Source organism: Nelumbo lutea, chromosome 1 (genome assembly GCF_056320005.1).
Source record: "Nelumbo lutea isolate HS-2025 chromosome 1, American lotus-T2T, whole genome shotgun sequence".
NCBI lineage: Eukaryota > Viridiplantae > Streptophyta > Magnoliopsida > Proteales > Nelumbonaceae > Nelumbo > Nelumbo lutea.
Window position 1 is genome coordinate 132,110,001 of NC_142684.1, and position 20,039 is coordinate 132,130,039.

Here is a 20,039-nt window from a genome sequence, read left to right on the forward strand (position 1 = left end):
CTGAAATTTTTTTCCAGATTTATCCCACTCCCACATTCTCTTATCATTCCTTCTGATGTCCACTTGGGTGTTGTACAGCTTCTGCAACATTTCCACCATTGCCTCTACTTCCTAGTTGTTCAGATTTCTTCTAAACTGGGGAAACCCACACCGCATTTCCATTTTGCACCTGCATATTTTCTGCCACAGTGGCTTCTTTGTTTGCTGCCACCTTATAAAGGGCGGCATAGATCTCCTCCAGAGGTCTGTTTTCACATCAGAATTTTACCTTGAGTCCATCCCTAACTTTGAATCTTACTCCTTTTGAGAAAAGATCACATGCCTTTTCAACTCCTTTTCACATTGCATCCATAGCTTTGATTTGATACTTGCAGTTCCCTTCTTGAGTTTCTAAAACCATACTTTGCTGCCACTGCCCTTCTCCACAGCTCCCCCTCCGACTGTTACCAAATTTCCAATAACATTTACCCAAAAGGGCAATATTGATATTTCTCACCCTGCAGATACCTAGACCTCCTTGCTGTTTAGTTTTACACACCGTATTCCTGCTAACCAGGTTGTATTTTTTCTTCTCCTCTTTCCACTCTCTCCAAAAAAACTCTCATTTTGATTTCTTTACGCTCTTTATTTTCTGTTGGCAATGTTGGCAACATTTATCTGTTGTAAGTGGTTTTTCCTCACCCTGCACATACCTAGACCTCCTTGCTGTTTGGTTTTACACACCTTATTCCTGCTAACCAGGTTGTATTTTTTCTTCTCCTCTTTCCACTCTCTCCAATAAAATCTTTCATTTTGATTTCTCTATGTTCTTTATTTTCTGTTGGCAATGTTGGCAACATTTATCTGTTGTAAATGGTTTTTCCTCATCGTGCACATACCTAGACCTCCTTGCTGTTTGGTTTTACACACCTTATTCCTGCTAACCAGGTTGTATTTTTTCTTCTCCTCTTTCCACTCTCCAATAAAATCTCTCATTTGGATTTCTCTATGCTCTTTATTTTCTGTTGGCAATGTTGGCAACATTTATCTGTTGTAAATGGTTTTTCCTCACCCTGCACGTACCTGGACCTCCTTGCTGTTTGGTTTTACACACCTTATTCCTGCTAACCAGGTTGTATTTTTCTTCTCCTCTTTCCACTCTCTCCAATAAAATCTCTCATTTTGATTTCTCTATACTCTTTATTTTCTGTTGGCAATGTTGGCAACATTTATCTGTTGTAAATGGTTTTTCATCCTCACAGTTCTTTTTTATTCCTTTGGTTTCTTTTCTTACCTAATAGGGGCATTTTTATCAATATTATGTTTTCTTATATCCTTTCTTTTATTTTTCTTCTCATCTTGAATAAATAGGCATTTATCACCTTCCATTCTCCCCTCCCCACAAAGAAAAGAACAATTCCCCAGGGACCTCTTTAATAGTGAAATTCTACATGCCTAACCCTGATGCTGCTGTTTCATAAGAATGCCCTCTAATAATGTGGTTAGCATGGCTATGGTCCCAATATTCTTTCCCCATGCAATCCACAAGCCATTAAACTTTGCTCATCTCTTAGTGGAGCACTTAGGTTACATACTAATTTTCTATGTACATATGCTGGACATTGCTTTCTTTTAATTAACTTGCTTAGGTGATATGGTTTGGGTGTTTGGATTTTATCCCTTTGTATATACAACATTCTTTTTTATCTAAATGAATAAATTTAAAAGTTACTAATCAGAAAATAAAAATGCTTAGCTGTCTTTTGTAACGGATTTTTTTGCAAATTACTCTTTTGTATTGTGATCAGCACTTTACTTCGGAAACTTCTTTGCATATTCCCTGATATTTTCTCTATGTCATCTCCGCAGACAAAGGTTGTTGGTATTGGGTGGAGGTGGTGCAGTAGGTCTAGCTGCAATTCAGCTTTCAGTCTCTATAGGTTGTGATGTGGCAACGACATGTGGGGGTCAAAGTATAGAGCGAGTCCTGGCAGCTGGTGCTGAGCAAGCTGTGGATTATACTGCAGAGGTTATCATATAGTGAATATGTGCCTGGTTTCTTTTGCTTTTGTCTGTTTTGTCTTGGACAGCTAATCAATGTTACAGTAGACCTTAAATGCCTTTATATTTTTCTGAATTAATATACTTTGTTGTTTCCAGGATGTTGAATTGGCAATAAAAGGAAAATTTGATGCTGTTTTAGACACTATAGGTGTGCCAGAAACAGAAAGAATAGGCATCAACCTTTTAAGGAAAGGTGGATACTACATGACTCTACAGGTAGGATAGAGGTATTTTATTGATTTTTATCTCGGGATAAGCTCTCAAATACTTGTTTTCTGAATTCTGTCATTGGGCATTTAATATTTTATTCATTTCTTTATAGGGAGAGGCAGCATCTCTTGCTGATAGGTATGGGTTAGCAATTGGACTTCCTGCAGCAACAACTATTTTATTGAAGAAACAATTTCAATATCGTTACTCCCATGGAATAGGTATTGAACTTCAAAAATTTTCTTTCAAATTCCAGAGCTTATCATACTTAATCTGCATATTCCGTAGAGTAGAGACTGTGAATATTTTCATTAGCTAGATGCAACTTACCTTATCTATAAAGATCTTTTTCATCTACCTGTGAACCTAAATAATCTCAATGAAGTGCATTTACTACGCGACATCCAGTTGCAAAATCTGAAAATACATGTATATGTAAACCTTTCTTGATTAATAAAAGTTATATCACCAAATCTAAATTCTAATAGAAATAAAATATTTTGGAAAGCAAATTAGCTTAATTGGTTAGAGCATTATGTGGTAGGTTAATACTGCTTAGACTAAAAGAAAAATTCTATAAAACAGCGTAAGGCCAGCATTTTTTTTTTGAGAAAAAAAGTAAGGTGTTGTATTAATATGAATGTAACTGTAGAAATAACAACTATCAGTCCACAGAACGCTCCATGTACAGCCAGTAACTATACAGAAAAGCCACAAAAAAAAAAAAAAACTGGTCTCTCTGGAATAGATACAAGAGACAGAACTGTCATTCAATTGCTCTTGGCTGATCAGAAAAGCCACAAAAAGCCTGATGATGAGGGATATGCTTAAAAGAATCCTTGGCCGACAGCCAAGAATGCAGAGTAGCCATTGCCCGGACCACCAAACCATCTAAGGAGCAGAACTGTCATTCAAAAATCCTACTATTTCTTTCTTTCCACAGGACCCAACACACCACATGAGGGGTCACACACCACAGCACCTTACCCATGTTGCTTAAGCCCGACAACTTCCAAGAGAAAAGCAATTTAAATAGAGATCTGGGTAAGCACCACCTGACATTTAACAGGGAGCAGAAGTGGCTGAACAGAAAATGAGCAGCCTTACAATGAATAAATAAGTGATCCACAGATTCAGCTTCCTCATTGCACATCACACAGCTTAGGGAGGCCAGCACCAAACCCTTCCTGTTCAACTGATCCTTGGAAAGACATTTACCATGAACTGCTGTCCAGGCCAAGAAGGAGACTTTATTAGGAATATGAGGGAGCCAAGTCTCTTTCCATGGAAAGGCCTGAGACTCACCAGCACTCAGCTTCAAATAGAAGGACTTCACCGAGAAAATCCCAGTGGAGCAGAGTGTTGGCTAGTCAAGAAGCAACATGTCCAGAAAACGAGTGTAGCAGAAATGCGTAAGCTGAGATGGATGAGTGGAAAAAATAGAAAGGGTAGGATCAGAAATGAAACCATTGATTGGAACTTAGGACTTAGGAGTAGCTCAAATAGGAGATAAAATAAGAGAAAGTAGACTAAGATTTTTATTTTTATTTTTATTTTTTTAAGAAAGGTAAGGTAATATGTTGTATTTTCAGTATACTGTAAAAGCTCAGGTTACAATGTGCATTATATATGCAACATTTATAAAAAAAAAAAAAGTGTATCATATAAGCAACATGTACAGCCAAAAACTATACATCAGATGTCAGTGGAATCCTCAAACAATGAGCTTTCCAACCCAAATAACATGCTATAAAAACTGAGGTCCTTCTGTCAACTTATCTGACTAGCCAAATAAAATAAGGTATTGTGATAAAAAAACTGATTGTGCGGAATTCTCTTTGGCTAATAACTAGGAAAGAAGAGATGCCATTGCCTGCTGGACCACCTTATCTACTCCCCAACTTTACCCTTCAAAATCCTTCTATTCCTCTCCTTCCACAACACCCAACATAGTACATGAGGCACTGAACTCCACAATAGCTTCCCCTTCTGATTTAAACCCACCAACTTCCAGGACTGCACCAGCTCAAACATGCTCCTTGGCTGACACCAGCTAACATTCAGCAGCCTGCAAAAATGATTATATAAGACTGACTACTTTACAGTGCACAAAAAGGTGACCGATTGACCCTGCCTCCTGACCACACATTACAGAGTCCAAAGAATCCGGCAACATCCCCTCCTCGCTAACTATTCATAGCAGACAACATAAAGAAATTGATCTTGGATGGGATATGTGGAAGTCAAATCTCCTTCCAAGGAAAATCCCAAGGGAAAGAGGTTGCTTTGTTCACATAAAGAGATTTGGCAGAGAACTTAATATCTCTGAACCACCTCCGCACTCTTTCATCTTGCCAGTCCTGAGAAGCTTTGTAGCTTTGAAGTTGTGGAAGCAAACAAATTAGGCCTGAAGTCTCCCAGTCATTAAGCTGTCACTTGAAAGTTGGACTCCAAATTCCTTCCTTTCCAATCCAATCTATCTGCTTGGCAACCAAAGCATTTTATTCTCTGCTAACACAAATAGGGAGGGATACTCCTCCATCAAACCATTATTACTGCACCAGGGATCTTGCCAAAAATGCGTCCTTCTTCCATCCCCAACCTTTAGCTTAACCCCCTGGATAAAACTTGAGAAAGCTTTCTTGATTCCTTTCCAGACTGAACAACCAAAAGAAGAGATGCTTTTGCCCAGGTCCCAACCATTGCTTCTTAAACCAAATTTCTCCACAATTAATTTTCTCCATAAGTTCTGAGGCTGAGCATTATATAGCCAGAGTCACCTCCCCAGAAGAGCTTTATTCATCTGCCTCAAATTTCTGACGCCTAGCCCACCTGCAGCCAAGGGCTTACACACAGAATTTCAATTGACTTGGTGGATTTTCTGCTCACCTTCCTTGCTGCACCACAGGAAGCCCCTTTCCAGTTTCTCAAACCTTTGAGCCACTTGAGCTGGGGTTGGAAATAAAGAGAGAGTGAATGGGATGATTTGCCAAGGAACTTTTCAGCAATGTTTGAAGGGATAGGAAATCCATCATATGGACGCCCAAGATTGCGGAATAAAGGAAGGCGAATTTCAAAAATTTTTCTTTCCCTTCAACTGAGAATCGAATTCCCTATTTAGAAAATCATATTTTCAATGATCATTCTTGAACCATAAACTAAACCAGATCTGAACCAAAAGGAGGAGAGAGAGATAATACCTGATACAGAGAAACAATATCTCTCAATGGAGGTGTTCACGCCCAAGGTAGAAACCAAAATCTGCTCCCACTGAAGACGGCGCAGTGCAAGGTGGAGCAGAATCAGCAGTGTCCTTCCTAAGAACTTGATTCTTCCCAAGAATCACCTGGACGACTTGTGAATACAACTCCTACCAATCTTTTCTCCAAAAGATTGGAATAAAGATCCAATTTTGATTTACCCCAAGGAATGGAGATCGAACTGCAATAGGCGGCGACTGTAGGAAGGAGGCGGCTAGAGAGTATTTGCAGGGTGCAGAATTCTCTCTTCTGTGATCTCAGCTCTAAAGACAAGACTGTTGCTGGTGAGTCTCTTGGATATCTAAAGACTGCCGCCCCCTCTTCCTTTTATAGACTTAAAGGGATCAGCTCCTAATCCCATTAGGAGTTGCTAACCCAAATCATATCTGGATTAGAAGTTCCTTTAAGATAAGGGATAATCCTTATCTTATCTGCAGATTAGATCAGCCAACTCCTAATCTAATTAGGAAGTTTCCAAATCTAAATCTCATTTAGATCTTGGACTCTCTGAGTGGATAGGGTGTGGGCCCAATCCTATCAGCTGATCTTATCTCAGAATTCGCCCCTTAAAGACTAATCAAATTAGCCCAGTTCGAAATGGGCTTAAGGCCTATTAAGGGTTATGTATTCATTAAGCCTTCCAAACTACTGCCCAGTTGGGCTTCCTTGTATGGCGTGGGACCCAAAAATTGATCTACACATCAGCCACATGAGTTCAGCCCAGCCTTTGTTACAAGGCTTGGCCGAATACACTATTATGGACAGTGCACCCCCTGAAAACCCATCAGATGGGATCTATGGGCCCAACACTTACCCTAAGTGGCCCCTGGGCCAAGCCACCTTGTAACACCTAGGGACTGTGGGCAGATGCAAGATTAGCTCATCAGGTGTTATCCTCAATGGCCTTACACTCAACCTCTCAGCCCATAATGATCATACACTGCCCGACAAGAGAGGACCTCTCCCTCGGCTGCAAGGAACAGTGTTGCACTCTCTCAAGTATGGATCCCGGGAATTAAAACCTTTTGCAAACATTTCAAAACCATAATATATATATATATACTTTTTATATCTCATAAAATATATTTTGCAAAACAAATCTCAATGATTGAAATTGGCTGCCAGCAGTCTTGGTTTCCATGTGTGAGAGTGCATCCCCGATCATTACCTTTGTCCGACAAAGGGGCTGATCCTGTCACTATGATCACCCACTCAGATGAATTCTCAGACTGTCCCAACATACCCAGGTTTTGACCCCCACTAAGGATCTCACTGATTGGTATATCAAAGACAGCCCAATCCGATACCTAGTGCAGTATCATAATCGAGTCTAGGGGTCGGGTGTAACTTTCCAGTTTTGCCCATCAATCTCCAAGGTCCAGGGCAATACTGGAAATCTGGTCCAGTTCAAAGATTCAATTAATCCCACACTGTATGCGCTTGGGGTCTCACCCCGGTAGCTGAGACAAGCCACCCCAACCGACTTGGTGGCACCATAGTGTCAGCCTTGTCAGGATAGGTCTCCCAGACCGACCCACTGGCTGTGAACATTCTAAACTAACACGAGTCTCATTAAGTGTCCAGTTTAAGGGTATTACACAGAAACATATACCAAGGGAACATGAATCAAATATGCACTTTTATTCATTTACAATAAACTCATAAAGTACATCAATTTGATTGAAGCTAAGGGCATACAAAACTGTTTAACAATGTTACCTTAGCACCTTTAGATAAGTATTTTGATTTCCAGCAGTCTAGCCTGCTAACCTCTTTTCTAATCTTTCCACCACCAGCTTCCAAATAGACTTAGTATACATTCGGCCCCAATAAGTAGACCCAAATAATTTATGGGGAGCTTACCCACTTTTCTATCCAACTCAGAAGCAAGCTCTTGAATATTTTGAACTTCACCTACAGTGAAAATTTCACTTCAATGGAAATTAACATGCAGCAGGCCAGACACCACTTCAAACCATGCCAGAATCAACTGAAGGTGAAACAGCTGCTCCCTTTTGGCTTGCAGAAGAAAACCATGTATCATCAGCATACTGAAGTAAAGCCACCTCAGTGCGCTCATGACAGACTCTGAAACCTTCCAGGAATCCCCCCTCCATGGTCCTGCTTGTCATTCTTGCCAGTCACGACACATAAAAATAGCAGTGGAGAAAGTAGACTAAGATTGTCTGGTCATGTGCATAAAGACCATCAACAACACCTGTAAGAAAAAGTGATATGTTGCAAGTTGAAGGGGCTGGAAGGATTATAATTTACTTGCATGCTAAAAGAGGTCAAGCCCATCAATAATGATGACTTAATTATTTAGTATGGTGATCAGTGAAACAATTAGATAAAAATAAAGCTATATGGAAGTTGAAATGATAAGAGGGTTCCAAATGATGGGAAAAGAAATGGACATTTCTATTGAAAGAACAGGAAATTGAGAATAGCAGAAAAACGGAATCAATGCTACTACTCTCTTTGTTAAACATAAAACAATTTTATTGCTCTTAGAAATCTGTCATCAATTGCTTTTGCTTGTAGTCATATCCATTTGCAATCAAAGTGTTAATATAAATGCTTTATAGTTCTAAGTTTCCTTGATAGCGTGAGGCAAATTATTAACGAGCAAGTATATGGCTTGATTACAGGATTGAGAATTACTTTTCTTTTATTTGCAAGTTAAGCTTAGTAAGAAAGTCCTTTTTCTAGATTGAGTTGGGACTGGTTAACTCTAAATTGGAAAAGGTAGTTATGCTTCTAACATTGAAACGCAGAAGCTACCGACTTTACCTTGGTCTTGTCATTAAACCCTCCTGGAAGGAGACCTTGTCTTGCAGCTGGAGCATTTCATGTGTTGGTGACAACTGAAAAGTCACAACACGGGGGTGGGGGTTAAGAAAGCCCTTTTCTGGTGTTGTATCTGAATTTGGAAAAAAGAAGACTTAAAAATAGTCCGGGTTTGTAGGGACAGAGCCCAAACACCTTAACATTGAAATGGATTGAGAAATTGAAGATGTAGCCAATTCAGCCATATGATTCTTCACATGGCTAAATAGAGGGGTTGTAAGAAATAGGGATCACTTACCGGTAAAACATATTCTTTCCTTTAATACCAATTATGTATAAATATTTGTACTATTACTTTGAGGAGCTCAAGTCTTGATAGCACATAAGCAAACTTTGTTGTGCATTCTCTAGAGGACCTTACCTAGTCATAGTACTTTGCTGGTTTGGGTTATAGATCTTGGTGCACCATGAAAATTTTCTTTTTAGCTGATGATGTGAATGTAAGCTCCCTGATGCTATATTTGAGTCTTGGATATCAACTAGCCCACCTATCAATCAATGCATTTGTTTTAGAGACCCAATGACCATAGTTTGACAACAACTCGGTTTTCTGGAAGGTGGGACATATGATCATGTATTTAACATGACTTGCACATACGTTGAAAGTATGAGATTTTATGCTGCATCCACATTGCCAAATACCCGACTCTTTTTAGATAATTGTAATTGAAACAACTGAGCCCTAATCTCTATTTTAATGTTGTAGAGTATTGGTGGACATACATGAGGGCTGATCCTGAAGGATTAGATGAGATCCGTAGGTTATCAGAATCTGGGAAGTTAAAGATACCGGTGGAGAAAACATTTCCTATTACCCAAGTGAGAGAGGCACAAAAGGCTAAAGATAAAAGGCTAATTCCTGGTAAGGTTGTGTTGGAAATTGACTGACTGAAGTGACTGCAGGAACCGGACAAAGATGGTATTCATTTGGAGCTGTCAAAGAATTCACGTTCATGCTTTTCAAGGTAACCATTTTGACATGATGCCACAAGCAACTCTACCACAATACAGACTGTTGAAGATTATGTTCTCTTGGGAATATAATTCAAGACAAGTGGTTAGAGTCTCATCTGTATCATTTAGGGAAAAATCTTCAATCTATGATGCGAGAAAAATATGATAGCAGAAAGGCTTTAGATATTTTAAGAAGGAATTTTTTTTTTTTTTTGTTCAACTGTAAAATGACTGTAAGCTAAGCATGGTAGTCTTATGTACAACGGAAATGGTGGCACCACACCATTCTTGCATGGATGGATTGATGGAAAATTCGGAAGTCCGAAGTGGCAGTAATCCATAATTTTTGGTGTTGCAGCTGGTGCACAGTTATTTTATTCCTTGGAAGCTCTTCGCCATCGTGTTCTGCAAACGTAAATGTCTACTTAACCCAATAAATGTACGTACCAACTACTACAGTACTACCTAGTACCTAAACAAGTTGAGCCCAACTACTAACAGCTAATCAGGTCACTTTGTGGTACAGTGGGTACTCTCAGTTGTTAAATTGTCGAACTGGACTGCGATTTAGGTTGAAAGTTTAGAGTTGAGACCTCTTTCAGAATCGTGATTGTGAGGTCTAGATCTTAAATTACTTCAGTACAATTGCTTTGCCCTAAAATATGCAATTGCAAATAGTGTGATGTTTGCACATTTTAAAGTTCCAAGTGCAACATCTGGAAAGAGGGAAAAGACATGGGAAAAAAGAGCTCCTAGTCTTCTACTACAAACTTGAGACAAATTTGAAATGTGTTAACATTGCAACAAAGACCACCGTTAAATGTCTATGGTTGACAGTGGTTCAGCCGTTCAGTTGCATTACATTGCACCCGGGACATTATTGACGTGTATCGATTGATTAGTGCTAGGTCAGCTTTGTATCATTCGTATCGACTAATCAAAAGTTGCAAGCAAGTATCGTATGAAAAAATTTTATCACTACGGCCATGTTTCATGCAAGGTTCAAAGAATCGTTAAGTATCGGCCTATATCGGCTGACACATATTGTATCCGGCCCTTCCCGATATGCCGCTACAAGGATTGTATTGGGTTAGGGCCTGGTTCAGAGGGTAGCTGGACTTAAATCAGCCCCTCTGAACCAAGATCGAAAAATAAGTATAAGTTACAAAAAAAGGACCGGTGCTGGACGATACGCTATCGATATACTTTGAACTTTGGTTTCATTATTTGGTGTTACTCATTCATATCTATCAGTCTCCCGCATGCTCATCTTAAAAGCTAATTTTCATTGTCAACACTTGAATCTCAGTATTTGCTTAAACTCTTGTTAAACTGACACCGTGATGAGGAAGAGGTGGAAAATCACTCTTTGATTATCTTTCTATGCAGATTTTGCTGATTTATCATCTTCAATAGCATGAGCATGCCTGAAATTTAGAATACCAGAAAGACCTCGTCCCTTGGAAAGGTGATCTAGCTCTTCAAGTTTGCGTCTAAGAAGCTCGATTTCCTTTTCTAGTTCTTCATCTTTTTGCTTCATTGCCTGAAAAGTGAATCAGATGGTCACTAGAATGCTAACATACAGCGAAATGGATTTTCCTCACTGAGAAAAGGGGTCCAAAATCAATATGAAAAGAAATAAAACAGAATGAACAAGCAAAAGAAGTTCAGCAGTTGCAAATGCACTTTGTTAATTGAAGCCTTGAAGAACAGTTTCGGGATTTTTCCTTCCTGCTCTAACAATAGAAGCTCAAACTATTCTATTGAAGGAAAAATGATGGTACAAAGTAAAGCAATGTTACCTCTGACTCTGAGACTGCTAGAGTTCATGATGAAATAGATATAGCTCATTTATTTTCTCCTTTTACAAGGTTCTATCCGTTATTTCTTTCTCTAGGAAACTTGGGGTTGGGGGTGATGAAGGCTGGATTTGATCCCAGGTCAGTAAGGAACTACATCCACTAGGTTTATCAGTCTGACCTAGCTCACACCTTCAGGTCCATTAATTAGACGAGTGATTCCACCATACTGTCCTTAAAGAGAGTATGTGCTACAATTTTTTTAAACATTCTAAATTGACTTGTATATCAATGGAAATGATGCTTTTAAGTAGTTTTATTATAAGATAAAGATCTAATCTTTACAATCAAGACTTTCTTAGAAGCTGAGCATTTTAATACATGGATAGGTTCTAATATGCTACTGGATTTAATTTACTTCAATTAAAGTTAGAATGGTATCAACTCCAATTTTAAGCATATATATGCTAAACTAACCTGTCACTCAAGCAAAACAATGGTCCTCTATTAGCTTATTCATTGACACCTGATTACTCAACACACATGACCTCAATTGTTAAGAACTGGGCCCAAATAATAATTGAACTGTATCTGGATCATGCATTTATATCTGAATGGGAAAAGAGCCCATTTGTGCCCATTCTTTCATATCTGACAAATACCCAAAAAAGATTAATTTATTGCTAAATGGGATTAACCACTATTCATGCTTTAGTTACATTAAAAATAAAAATACGAGAGCTTGATTGAGTTATGCATTAGCTCTCAATAACCACATAAAGCTCCAGTGAAAGACTGGTAGGGAGTTGATCTTACCATCTGCCACGTTTCCTCTTGGCTCATATTCATCTTCAAAGAGAACGCAACTTTGCTTTCAAATAAATTTTAGAAAAAAATATTACAGTGAAACAATTATATATTTACTAATTTGAATCTTTTCTTTCATTTTATGTTCAAATTGTTTTCTATTGAGTCATTATATTTTGTGGGTCATGATGCTCAGAATCATCTATACAGAACCTGCATAGTGGAACAACAATCCCAAGACTCACAGTGAGGGGAAATAACAGTGGCCAGTTATAGATTTGCTTGTTAACACCCCTATCCTTAAAGTCCTCTATCAATAAAAGAATGAATTCCATAACTTGTGGCCAGGATTGTCTTGAATATCAGACCAAGTTGTATGCTAAGCCTAAACCTGAACACCTGATGATAATCTCCAAGAAATTTAGCTGGATTGTTAATCTCCTATTTCGCTATTTATCAATTTAAGTTAAACTCCATTAGTTACCACACATCCTGGGGTTACCAGAACTGAATTGATTGGAGGGCTCCAGGCCTAGAGTGAACTTGGAACTTGTAACAGGTTTTCAAGAATGAATATGCATGGGTATATGTCATTTTGTAGCTGTTCTATTTTATTGGTTCCTACAACCCTATAGGTGGGGGTTTTTTCATATCTTAATAAAATCTAACTGCTGTCACTGATAAAAAAGAAAAACTTAAGATCTTTCCACCAATTTCAGTTCAACATTCAAAAACTAACTATTTTTACTCATGGAATATTAGCAAATAGGGGTATTTGAGTGGAATTGACACAAAACATTCTTACTTTCTTGAAATTGACTTTATGGCTGGTGGAGAATCAACAATGACAAATTTAAACTGACTTTGAACTACTTATGAATGAAAAGAAAGAAAAATAATACCATCTTGTATTTCTTCAAACTTTCCTTGATCAGTAACTAAATCTTCACTTATTATATACAGAAAATATATGTACAAGGCTTTTGTACAACCCAAGTATAGGCTAAAATGTTCTACCCCCCTATTTGTAATATACTTTACATTTGAACTCAAAAATAGAGTTGATCCCTGTCCATCCCTTGTATTTCTTCATTTTCAACATAAAGCAGCCAAAAAATACTCAAATTGTATCCAAATTACAGAATTTTAGGCTTTTTGATAGTTGAATATGCTTTCTAACAACTTAAAAATTAATAAAAAAAAATCAATATCTTAGCACATCATTTAAGCCAAAATAAGAGGTAAAAAATAAAGTGGAAAAGATTGAGCCATTTAGTCTCTCGCTGGCTTGAAATAGCATGTCCTTTCAATAAATAATGGAATATTTGACAATAACACAATATCTTGTTTTCTAGACTGATATAATAGGCTGGGCCATAACTTGACTAGCTGGTTTTCCTCCTACATCAGATGATATAAGAAAAACATGATTTGGAGAAAATGTTATGTGCAAAAGAATCTAAATATGTTTAAGAGGTGAAAATTTTGGGAGTTAACAACTAAATGATCTCAGTTTAAGAGGCAAGAGGAAAAGGTATTTAAAAGAATCATCAGTGCTACATCCTGGACCTCAGAAAAGTTTGTATATTTAAGCAGCATGGGTCTTGGATTATAATTGAAGAAATGGTTGAAGGAAAGAATAAAAATTATAACATAGATAACTACTGTTTATTTATTTATTTATTTTTATATGTTCTGAAGGGTTACACAACGGGGGGTAGCCCATCCCAAGTCTACGCTACGACCAGCAGGAGACCTTACCAACCAGCTGGTTGCAATAACTACAGTTTATGAAGGAGCAACTTTGCATAAGTAAATGACAGCAGGTCTTAAATGGAATAGAAAGGAAAGATGATGATGTGCCACTTTCTTTTTGAGAAATAATTGTATGCATTTCATTGAAAAGAAAACACACTATGCTGCACATAAAGAATGGCAGCAGGTCTTAAGTACATGAAGACTTATCACAATAAAGCCTCATGATGATGTGCCAATTTGAAGAGTAAATTATGTAGAATAATCAATAATACTTCATAGTACTAGGTATTCTAAAACTAAAAGAGCTTTATTGTCCAAGATCCTGAAGTCTGTTTAAGTAGAACAATTCTTTAAGTAATTAGGTATAAGCCAATTCTTTACAATAAGTGAAATCATCAGTTCATTCCCTTCAGCATTTTATGAGACTTGTAAAGAAGGCCTTTACATGAAATATGGCAAAGACAGATTGCATCAAAGTATTCTGTGTCATATAGAAGAGGAAAAACTTGAAACATTTAACATTACCTCCAGTTCTTGTCTGCGTAATGCCTCCTTCCTGGCTTCTGATCTAGAACTTCTTTGCACCTCAAAAATCACTGCAGCTCCAGCAACCTGAGGATATAGAAAGGCAGGCAAAAAATTGGAATATCAATCTAGTTTGTAATCATAAATTAGCTTAAATGTCTAAACAAGAAGATATATCCTAATGCAAGAAAGATTGAAACTGTATTTATGCTTCTGAATACTGCTACCTTCCCTGACTGTCCAGAAGGAAAAGGAACATAGAAAATCATAATTGGATGTTTATATCATTTAACAGGTAAAATGAAAAGCATGGGCCCATGATTCACTATATGTGTGCTGATTTATTTATCAGATCATGTCAAATCTGAACATTTGTTTTCAACAGAGACCAAAATAAGTAGTAGTATACTTGGGTAGAAAGTCTACCGTGAACACGAAGAGCTCTCCAAGAAGATCAGAAGCAACTTGAACAGCTTTTTCCTCATTTAGTGGGCGGATCTCAACATCAGTTGCATGACTATATATGCGTCTCTGCATGGTTGTTGTAAACCGATGGTTTGCCTAATCCCAGCAGTAGCAGCCTTAATTAGGGAAGGCCATATACTCCTAAACTCAAAGATTAACTTAAAAGACAAGTAGACAACCATCAGCAGCCAAAGGTAAACAATACCAATATTATGTTAAGAGGGCCATAAACAGAATATAGTGCATAAGATAAAAAGAGAAGGCAAAAAGAAACATAACCATATGAGGGTTAAGAAAGGACAAGGAACTGGAACTTGATAGAGGGATAAAAAACATAAGCATCACCCACTGTAGTAACATCTAATATGCACATAGCACATTACAGAATTCTCTACAAATGACACCAGTGCCATGAAGACAAGTTGCATATAACATAAAAGAGAGGACCTTCATTTCATTCAAGAAAGTAACAGAGTAGGACCATTTTGCTTTTACATGCCTTGACCTTTTTTTGCAAGAAAGTAACAAAGATAACTTTCATTAACAAAAAGAGGGAAGGATATACCACCATTTTGCAATTTGCTGGAATGCTTGTGAAAGATAGGTATCTGATGGAATATTTGTGCCAAGGATCAAAACTTCGATACGTATCAGCCAATGCATATCATATTGGTGGCTTTCCGATATGCCCCTACAGTGGGTGTTTCAGGTCAGACCATGGTTTAGGGGTAGACGGGCCTTAAACTGACCCCTCTGAACCAGATTGAAAAAAAAAGACTAAAAAAATGGAGAAACAAGCCTTGATACAGGCTGATACGACCCTACCGGCATATCAACCTGTTTCGATATTTTGAACCTTGATTTGTGCTTCTTGGACAAATAAGATAATTGTTTTTACATTGAGAAAGCATGATCTTGGCATGCTTTGATATGAAAAGATGTTACGAAGAAAATGTAAGCAATATTCTAGTTGAATACAACCAACCAAGGATCAAAATTTTGTCACGTATTGGCCTGTATCGGCCAATACGTATCGTACTGGAGCCTTCCCGATACCCCCCTACAGGGGATCTTTCGGACCAGCGAGTGGTTCAGAGGGTAGACCGGCCTTAAACCGGCCCCTCTGAACCAGTTTCGGAAAAAAAAAACAACATAAAAAACAGGTCCGATACAGGCCGTATCGGCCTGTATCAATACTTTGAACCTTGCAACCAACAAACATATGACATATGAAACTTTAGTTGAAGATATCATGGATCCAACTTAAAACCCAATGTTTTAAAAGGCATACCTAGGCGGTGAGGCACATTTTAAGGCATATGCCTCACCTGAATCCAGGTGCAGCCCTTTTCAAAAGATGAACCAGGCATGCACCTAGGCAAGCGCTTGGTGTGCCTTGTGCCTTGGCCCAAAGATGTACTTTTTTAAATGTGTTTTTGGTAGAGTGTTATGTGTTTTACACCTTTGTAATGACTTATCAACTTCTAAATTACCTTTTATTGATGCTTGTAAACTAGTAATGGTCTATTAACTTTATAAATAAAAAAAAAACACTTTTCAATTTCAAATATTGGAAGCCTTGGTTCTTGGAAATAGAGCTAATATCCAATCCCTAATCCTATGATAGAATGAACTGCAACTAAAATCTGAAAACCAACCCTTTATACATAAACCAAAATTTAGGTCAGGGCACTGCCCCGGACTCTCACATAGAATTGTTTGGACTTGTTTCAAGGGGCCTTCATGGAGGCAGAAGGTCACAATCTCCTAGGATGCCAAATGTTTAACATCGTTTTTGTACAGATAAATGTGTAAATGGATGGGCTAGCTGCTACAAGATTTACAGAATTTCAAGCATCTACCTTTTTGTACTCATTGGGAGGGAATCATATTTGATGATAATTTTGAAGTTTAAAGAGGGGTTAAATTTTATCTTCCACCTTTTCACAGGTCTATACAGACTTGTACATGTCTGTTGAAGGAGTCTTTCCCTCTATTAATACAAAATACCTTACTTATCAAGAAAAACATCACACTAGCTACTTAAAGTAATGCAACAAGATAAATAAACAAATTGAAAGTTTCACATGCTTGTATTGTTGAGTGCTTGAAAAGCTTTGGCATCTACATATGCTTGCTTTCACTTGTACACTTCCACTTTGAATATGTTTTATATGTTATGCTTATGCATTTTAATTTTTTAATGTGAGCCAATAGTTTTTTTAACATTTAATTTCTTTCAAAATTATGGCTTGCATTTTTATGCATTACTAATTTTTTAATTTTTTAAAAATCCTGCACCTTGTTACAAAAATGTTTGCACCTTGCCCTGTGCCTCAAGCACTAGAAGGCCCCTTGTGCTTTTTGTGAGCCTTTTGACAGTCAAAACCCATAATTTGTTTCTACATTATTATTATTATATCCACATGGGACTTACCTACAAACTTATGGTAAAAGCTACCATGTAAGTACAATAAAACATATTTGATATCTAAAAAGCATCTTATTTCTACTTCTCTTTCTTTCTTCATAAATACTACTGTACGTTCTACATGTTTTTTTTTTTTTTTTGATAAATTAGGTTCTACATGTTTCTTTCATAATATTTTTAACCAAGAGGATAATTTAGAATATGCTAAAATCAAGATGACAGATTTCAAATGTCCAGAAGGGAACACTTATCCCAAGTAACTTGAAACTAGTGACTAGTCAACATCCAGAATAAATATGCATAGGCTTCACCTGACTTTACCTCTCACAAATATTCGACATGGAAACTAATTAATCACACATTGTAGAAAGAAATGGTTGAACTCTTTTTTAACCTTAAATTTCCATTAAAAGAAAGCATCTGAAGGAAGAATTGTTTAACTCTTTACAGGTGTGTGTGTGTGTGTGTGTGCACGCACTTACATGCTTCACATTAGCATATGTTAATGAAAAACTAGGGATTTCAATATGGAACCACATATTTGAATTTTGGCAACTAACTTCTGTTATTCATATAAAGTACATATTTGAATACCCCAGAAATTGCTTCAACCTCAAGATTTTTATAGGCACTAAAAACGAAAGTAAAGGATAGGTTTTCTTAAACAGATATTCAACCATTCTGCAACAAGTAGTCCTGCAAGAACAACTTTCGTTCAATGGTTCTCTTGCACAATTTCAGCTCTTTGATATCTCTCATTTTCTTTCTAATAATTTTATCTCAACATGGTATTACATAAAGCGTTAGCTTATAGTTCAATCTCATTATTGAACACCCAAGATATAAGTAAATGTAAATGGAAGCTATAGAACCACATTCAAGGAAATGAAATTTCATATGAACAAAATGAAATGTAACATTAGTAAAACATGATTTGATGACACATGAGTTCAGACTCTTGACGAATCCATATAAAATTACACAAACTCACTCAAACCCATCTAAATTTAAATGATTTAATTGATCTAGGACTAACAAGCTATTGCTTCAGGACCGTTCATCGATGTTAGTAATAAGCACAAGGAAAGGTCCAATTGTTAATTCGTCAAGAACAAAAATGGGCATCTGAAGTGAACCAAATCACGAAATGGAATTGATAATGAAATAAAAACCCAACTCCGTAGAATCTGACACAAAACAAGAAGCAATATTCGAATATAGTGCGATCAAACAAGCACAATGGAAAAAAAAAAGAATAGATAAGGAAATCAAAGCGAACCTGTGCAATGTTAATGATGAACTGTCGGAACCTTGGGTGCAACCCGGCCTCCTTCTTGAGTCTTGCAGCAATGGGTTTACAGACGGTCTTCAAGGCTAGCGTGCCGAGCTTCACAACAGGGAGGATCATATCTCCTATCTCTTAATTCTTTATTTCTGATTGCGGGATTTGAATTAAATGCTCACAACTTGTTCGGTAATTGGAGTGTATGAGATGGGCGACAAGTTAAATAAACGAGAAGAGAAGGAGCGACGGTTGTTGGCGGATTTCAGATTCTGGAGACGATTCACTTGACGAGGAAGGCTGGTGCATGAGCAGAAGGCAATAATTCGTCGCGATGGCTTGGCCTTTTGGAGGTTTCGCCTCCGCGAAACTTTGCACTGTCCATGTGGCATTAATTAATAATAAAAAAGATGGGAAATGGTAAGGGATTGGGATTGGTTGAGCATCTTCCTCTTGGGCTATTCAGTTTCAGTATTCAAACAGCATGAAATGCAACATAGGACAGTCACAGCAGGAAGGTGCCACACCGAGAAAAGGACTTCCGGGTGCCGTAGAGTGGGAGATCGAATCAGCAGTTGCCACACGCCACCGCCATTATCGACTCAGCTCTGCGCTTAACAGTCTGTACGAGCTTGGTTAGGGGCTTAGGGTATGTTGGCTTTTGCTGCTCCACGTCCATATGGTCGTGAGAATTTTTAGGGTAAATTATAGGTAGGTACTTGTAATTTGGGGTATTATCACTTTAGTGTCAAGAATTTTCAAATATGCCATTTTAGTACTGCACTTTCGGGGGTAATCTCACTTTATAAAATTATAACTAGAGCCTTCAAATACAACCCCACTATACTAACACTTTAGTGGGAGATAAAATTACGAAAATGCTCATATTTTGATTCTCTTTATTCACTATTCATCTTCTTCTATCTTTCAAAATTTTTATGCAAATCAACGATGACAAGTAAGTTCACCCAGATCTATTTAGTCTCACTTTCAAATGCTTAATTTGTAGCTGCTTGTTTGTGTAAGAAGTCCAAAGGTAGAAATTATAAATAAAAAAAAAAAGATGAATGATTGAATAATGCCTTTCAAGTTTGCAAGACTACTCCCAACGTATAGGTACCTTTTTGCAATTTACCATTTTCTTATTAAATTTTCCTTTTATTCTTTCAAGTTTCACCATTGAATTTTTTTTTAGGTGAAGTACACTGTACTCCATCACAGAAATCTGAAATTATAGCCACCTATAGTCTATTAGGAGCCCCCCTATAAATCGCATCTTGCTCGTGGATTTGGCATGATCCACATTAGAGATTCATGCCACCTGTACAATGTGATTAAGAATTATGGAGTGGGATGAACAGACATTTTCCCTTTTTTTGGGTAAATTCCAAGCCCCCACTAAGTTATTGAGTTGCATCACTTTACTACTTCTTGAATTATGAAAAGTTTTAAATACCCCTCCAAAACTTTCACATGCCACTCAAATAAACACCTTTGTAGAAAAATCTATATACTATACTCCTATTAGAAGTGTGAACTAGAGTGTATGACTTTTGTTTGATTAAAATACCTCAATTTTTGAATTTAGGCCCTATTTAATTGTAAGGATAGAAATCTAATTTGAACAATCACTTTTCTCCTCATTCAAATCCCTC

At 37.4% G+C, this 20,039-nt stretch overlaps 2 protein-coding genes across 4 annotated transcripts in view; one reads left to right on the forward strand and one right to left on the reverse strand.

Moving 5' to 3' along the window:
* LOC148877634 (GroES-like zinc-binding alcohol dehydrogenase family protein) overlaps positions 1-9,674 on the forward strand; it is a 12,956-nt gene extending 3,282 nt beyond the window's left edge. The window contains exons 4-7 of the mRNA XM_088942250.1: positions 1,849-2,008; positions 2,140-2,259; positions 2,366-2,474; positions 9,070-9,674. Coding sequence (XP_088798376.1) covers positions 1,849-2,008; positions 2,140-2,259; positions 2,366-2,474; positions 9,070-9,251 — 571 coding nt within the window. The 3' untranslated portion in view covers positions 9,252-9,674. The remainder of the gene's footprint in view (positions 1-1,848; positions 2,009-2,139; positions 2,260-2,365; positions 2,475-9,069) is intronic.
* An 846-nt stretch (positions 9,675-10,520) lies between these two features.
* On the reverse strand, positions 10,521-19,063 carry LOC148877635 (OPA3-like protein). 3 transcript variants are annotated; one of them, XM_088942252.1, is made up of 5 exons: positions 18,382-19,018; positions 15,240-15,362; positions 14,633-14,767; positions 14,207-14,293; positions 10,521-10,860 (listed from the first exon to the last, which is right to left on the reverse strand). In XM_088942252.1, the coding sequence occupies exons 2-5, from the start codon at positions 15,240-15,242 to the stop codon at positions 10,699-10,701; spliced, it is 387 nt and encodes a 128-aa protein (XP_088798378.1). In that variant the 5' UTR covers positions 15,243-15,362; positions 18,382-19,018; the 3' UTR covers positions 10,521-10,698. The 3 variants fall into 3 exon arrangements, with proteins under 3 accessions (XP_088798378.1, XP_088798377.1, XP_088798379.1); XM_088942251.1 differs by lacking the exon at positions 15,240-15,362 and having other exon boundaries at positions 18,382-19,063; XM_088942253.1 differs by lacking the exon at positions 15,240-15,362 and having other exon boundaries at positions 14,633-14,829.
* Positions 19,064-20,039: the final 976 nt, after the last annotated feature.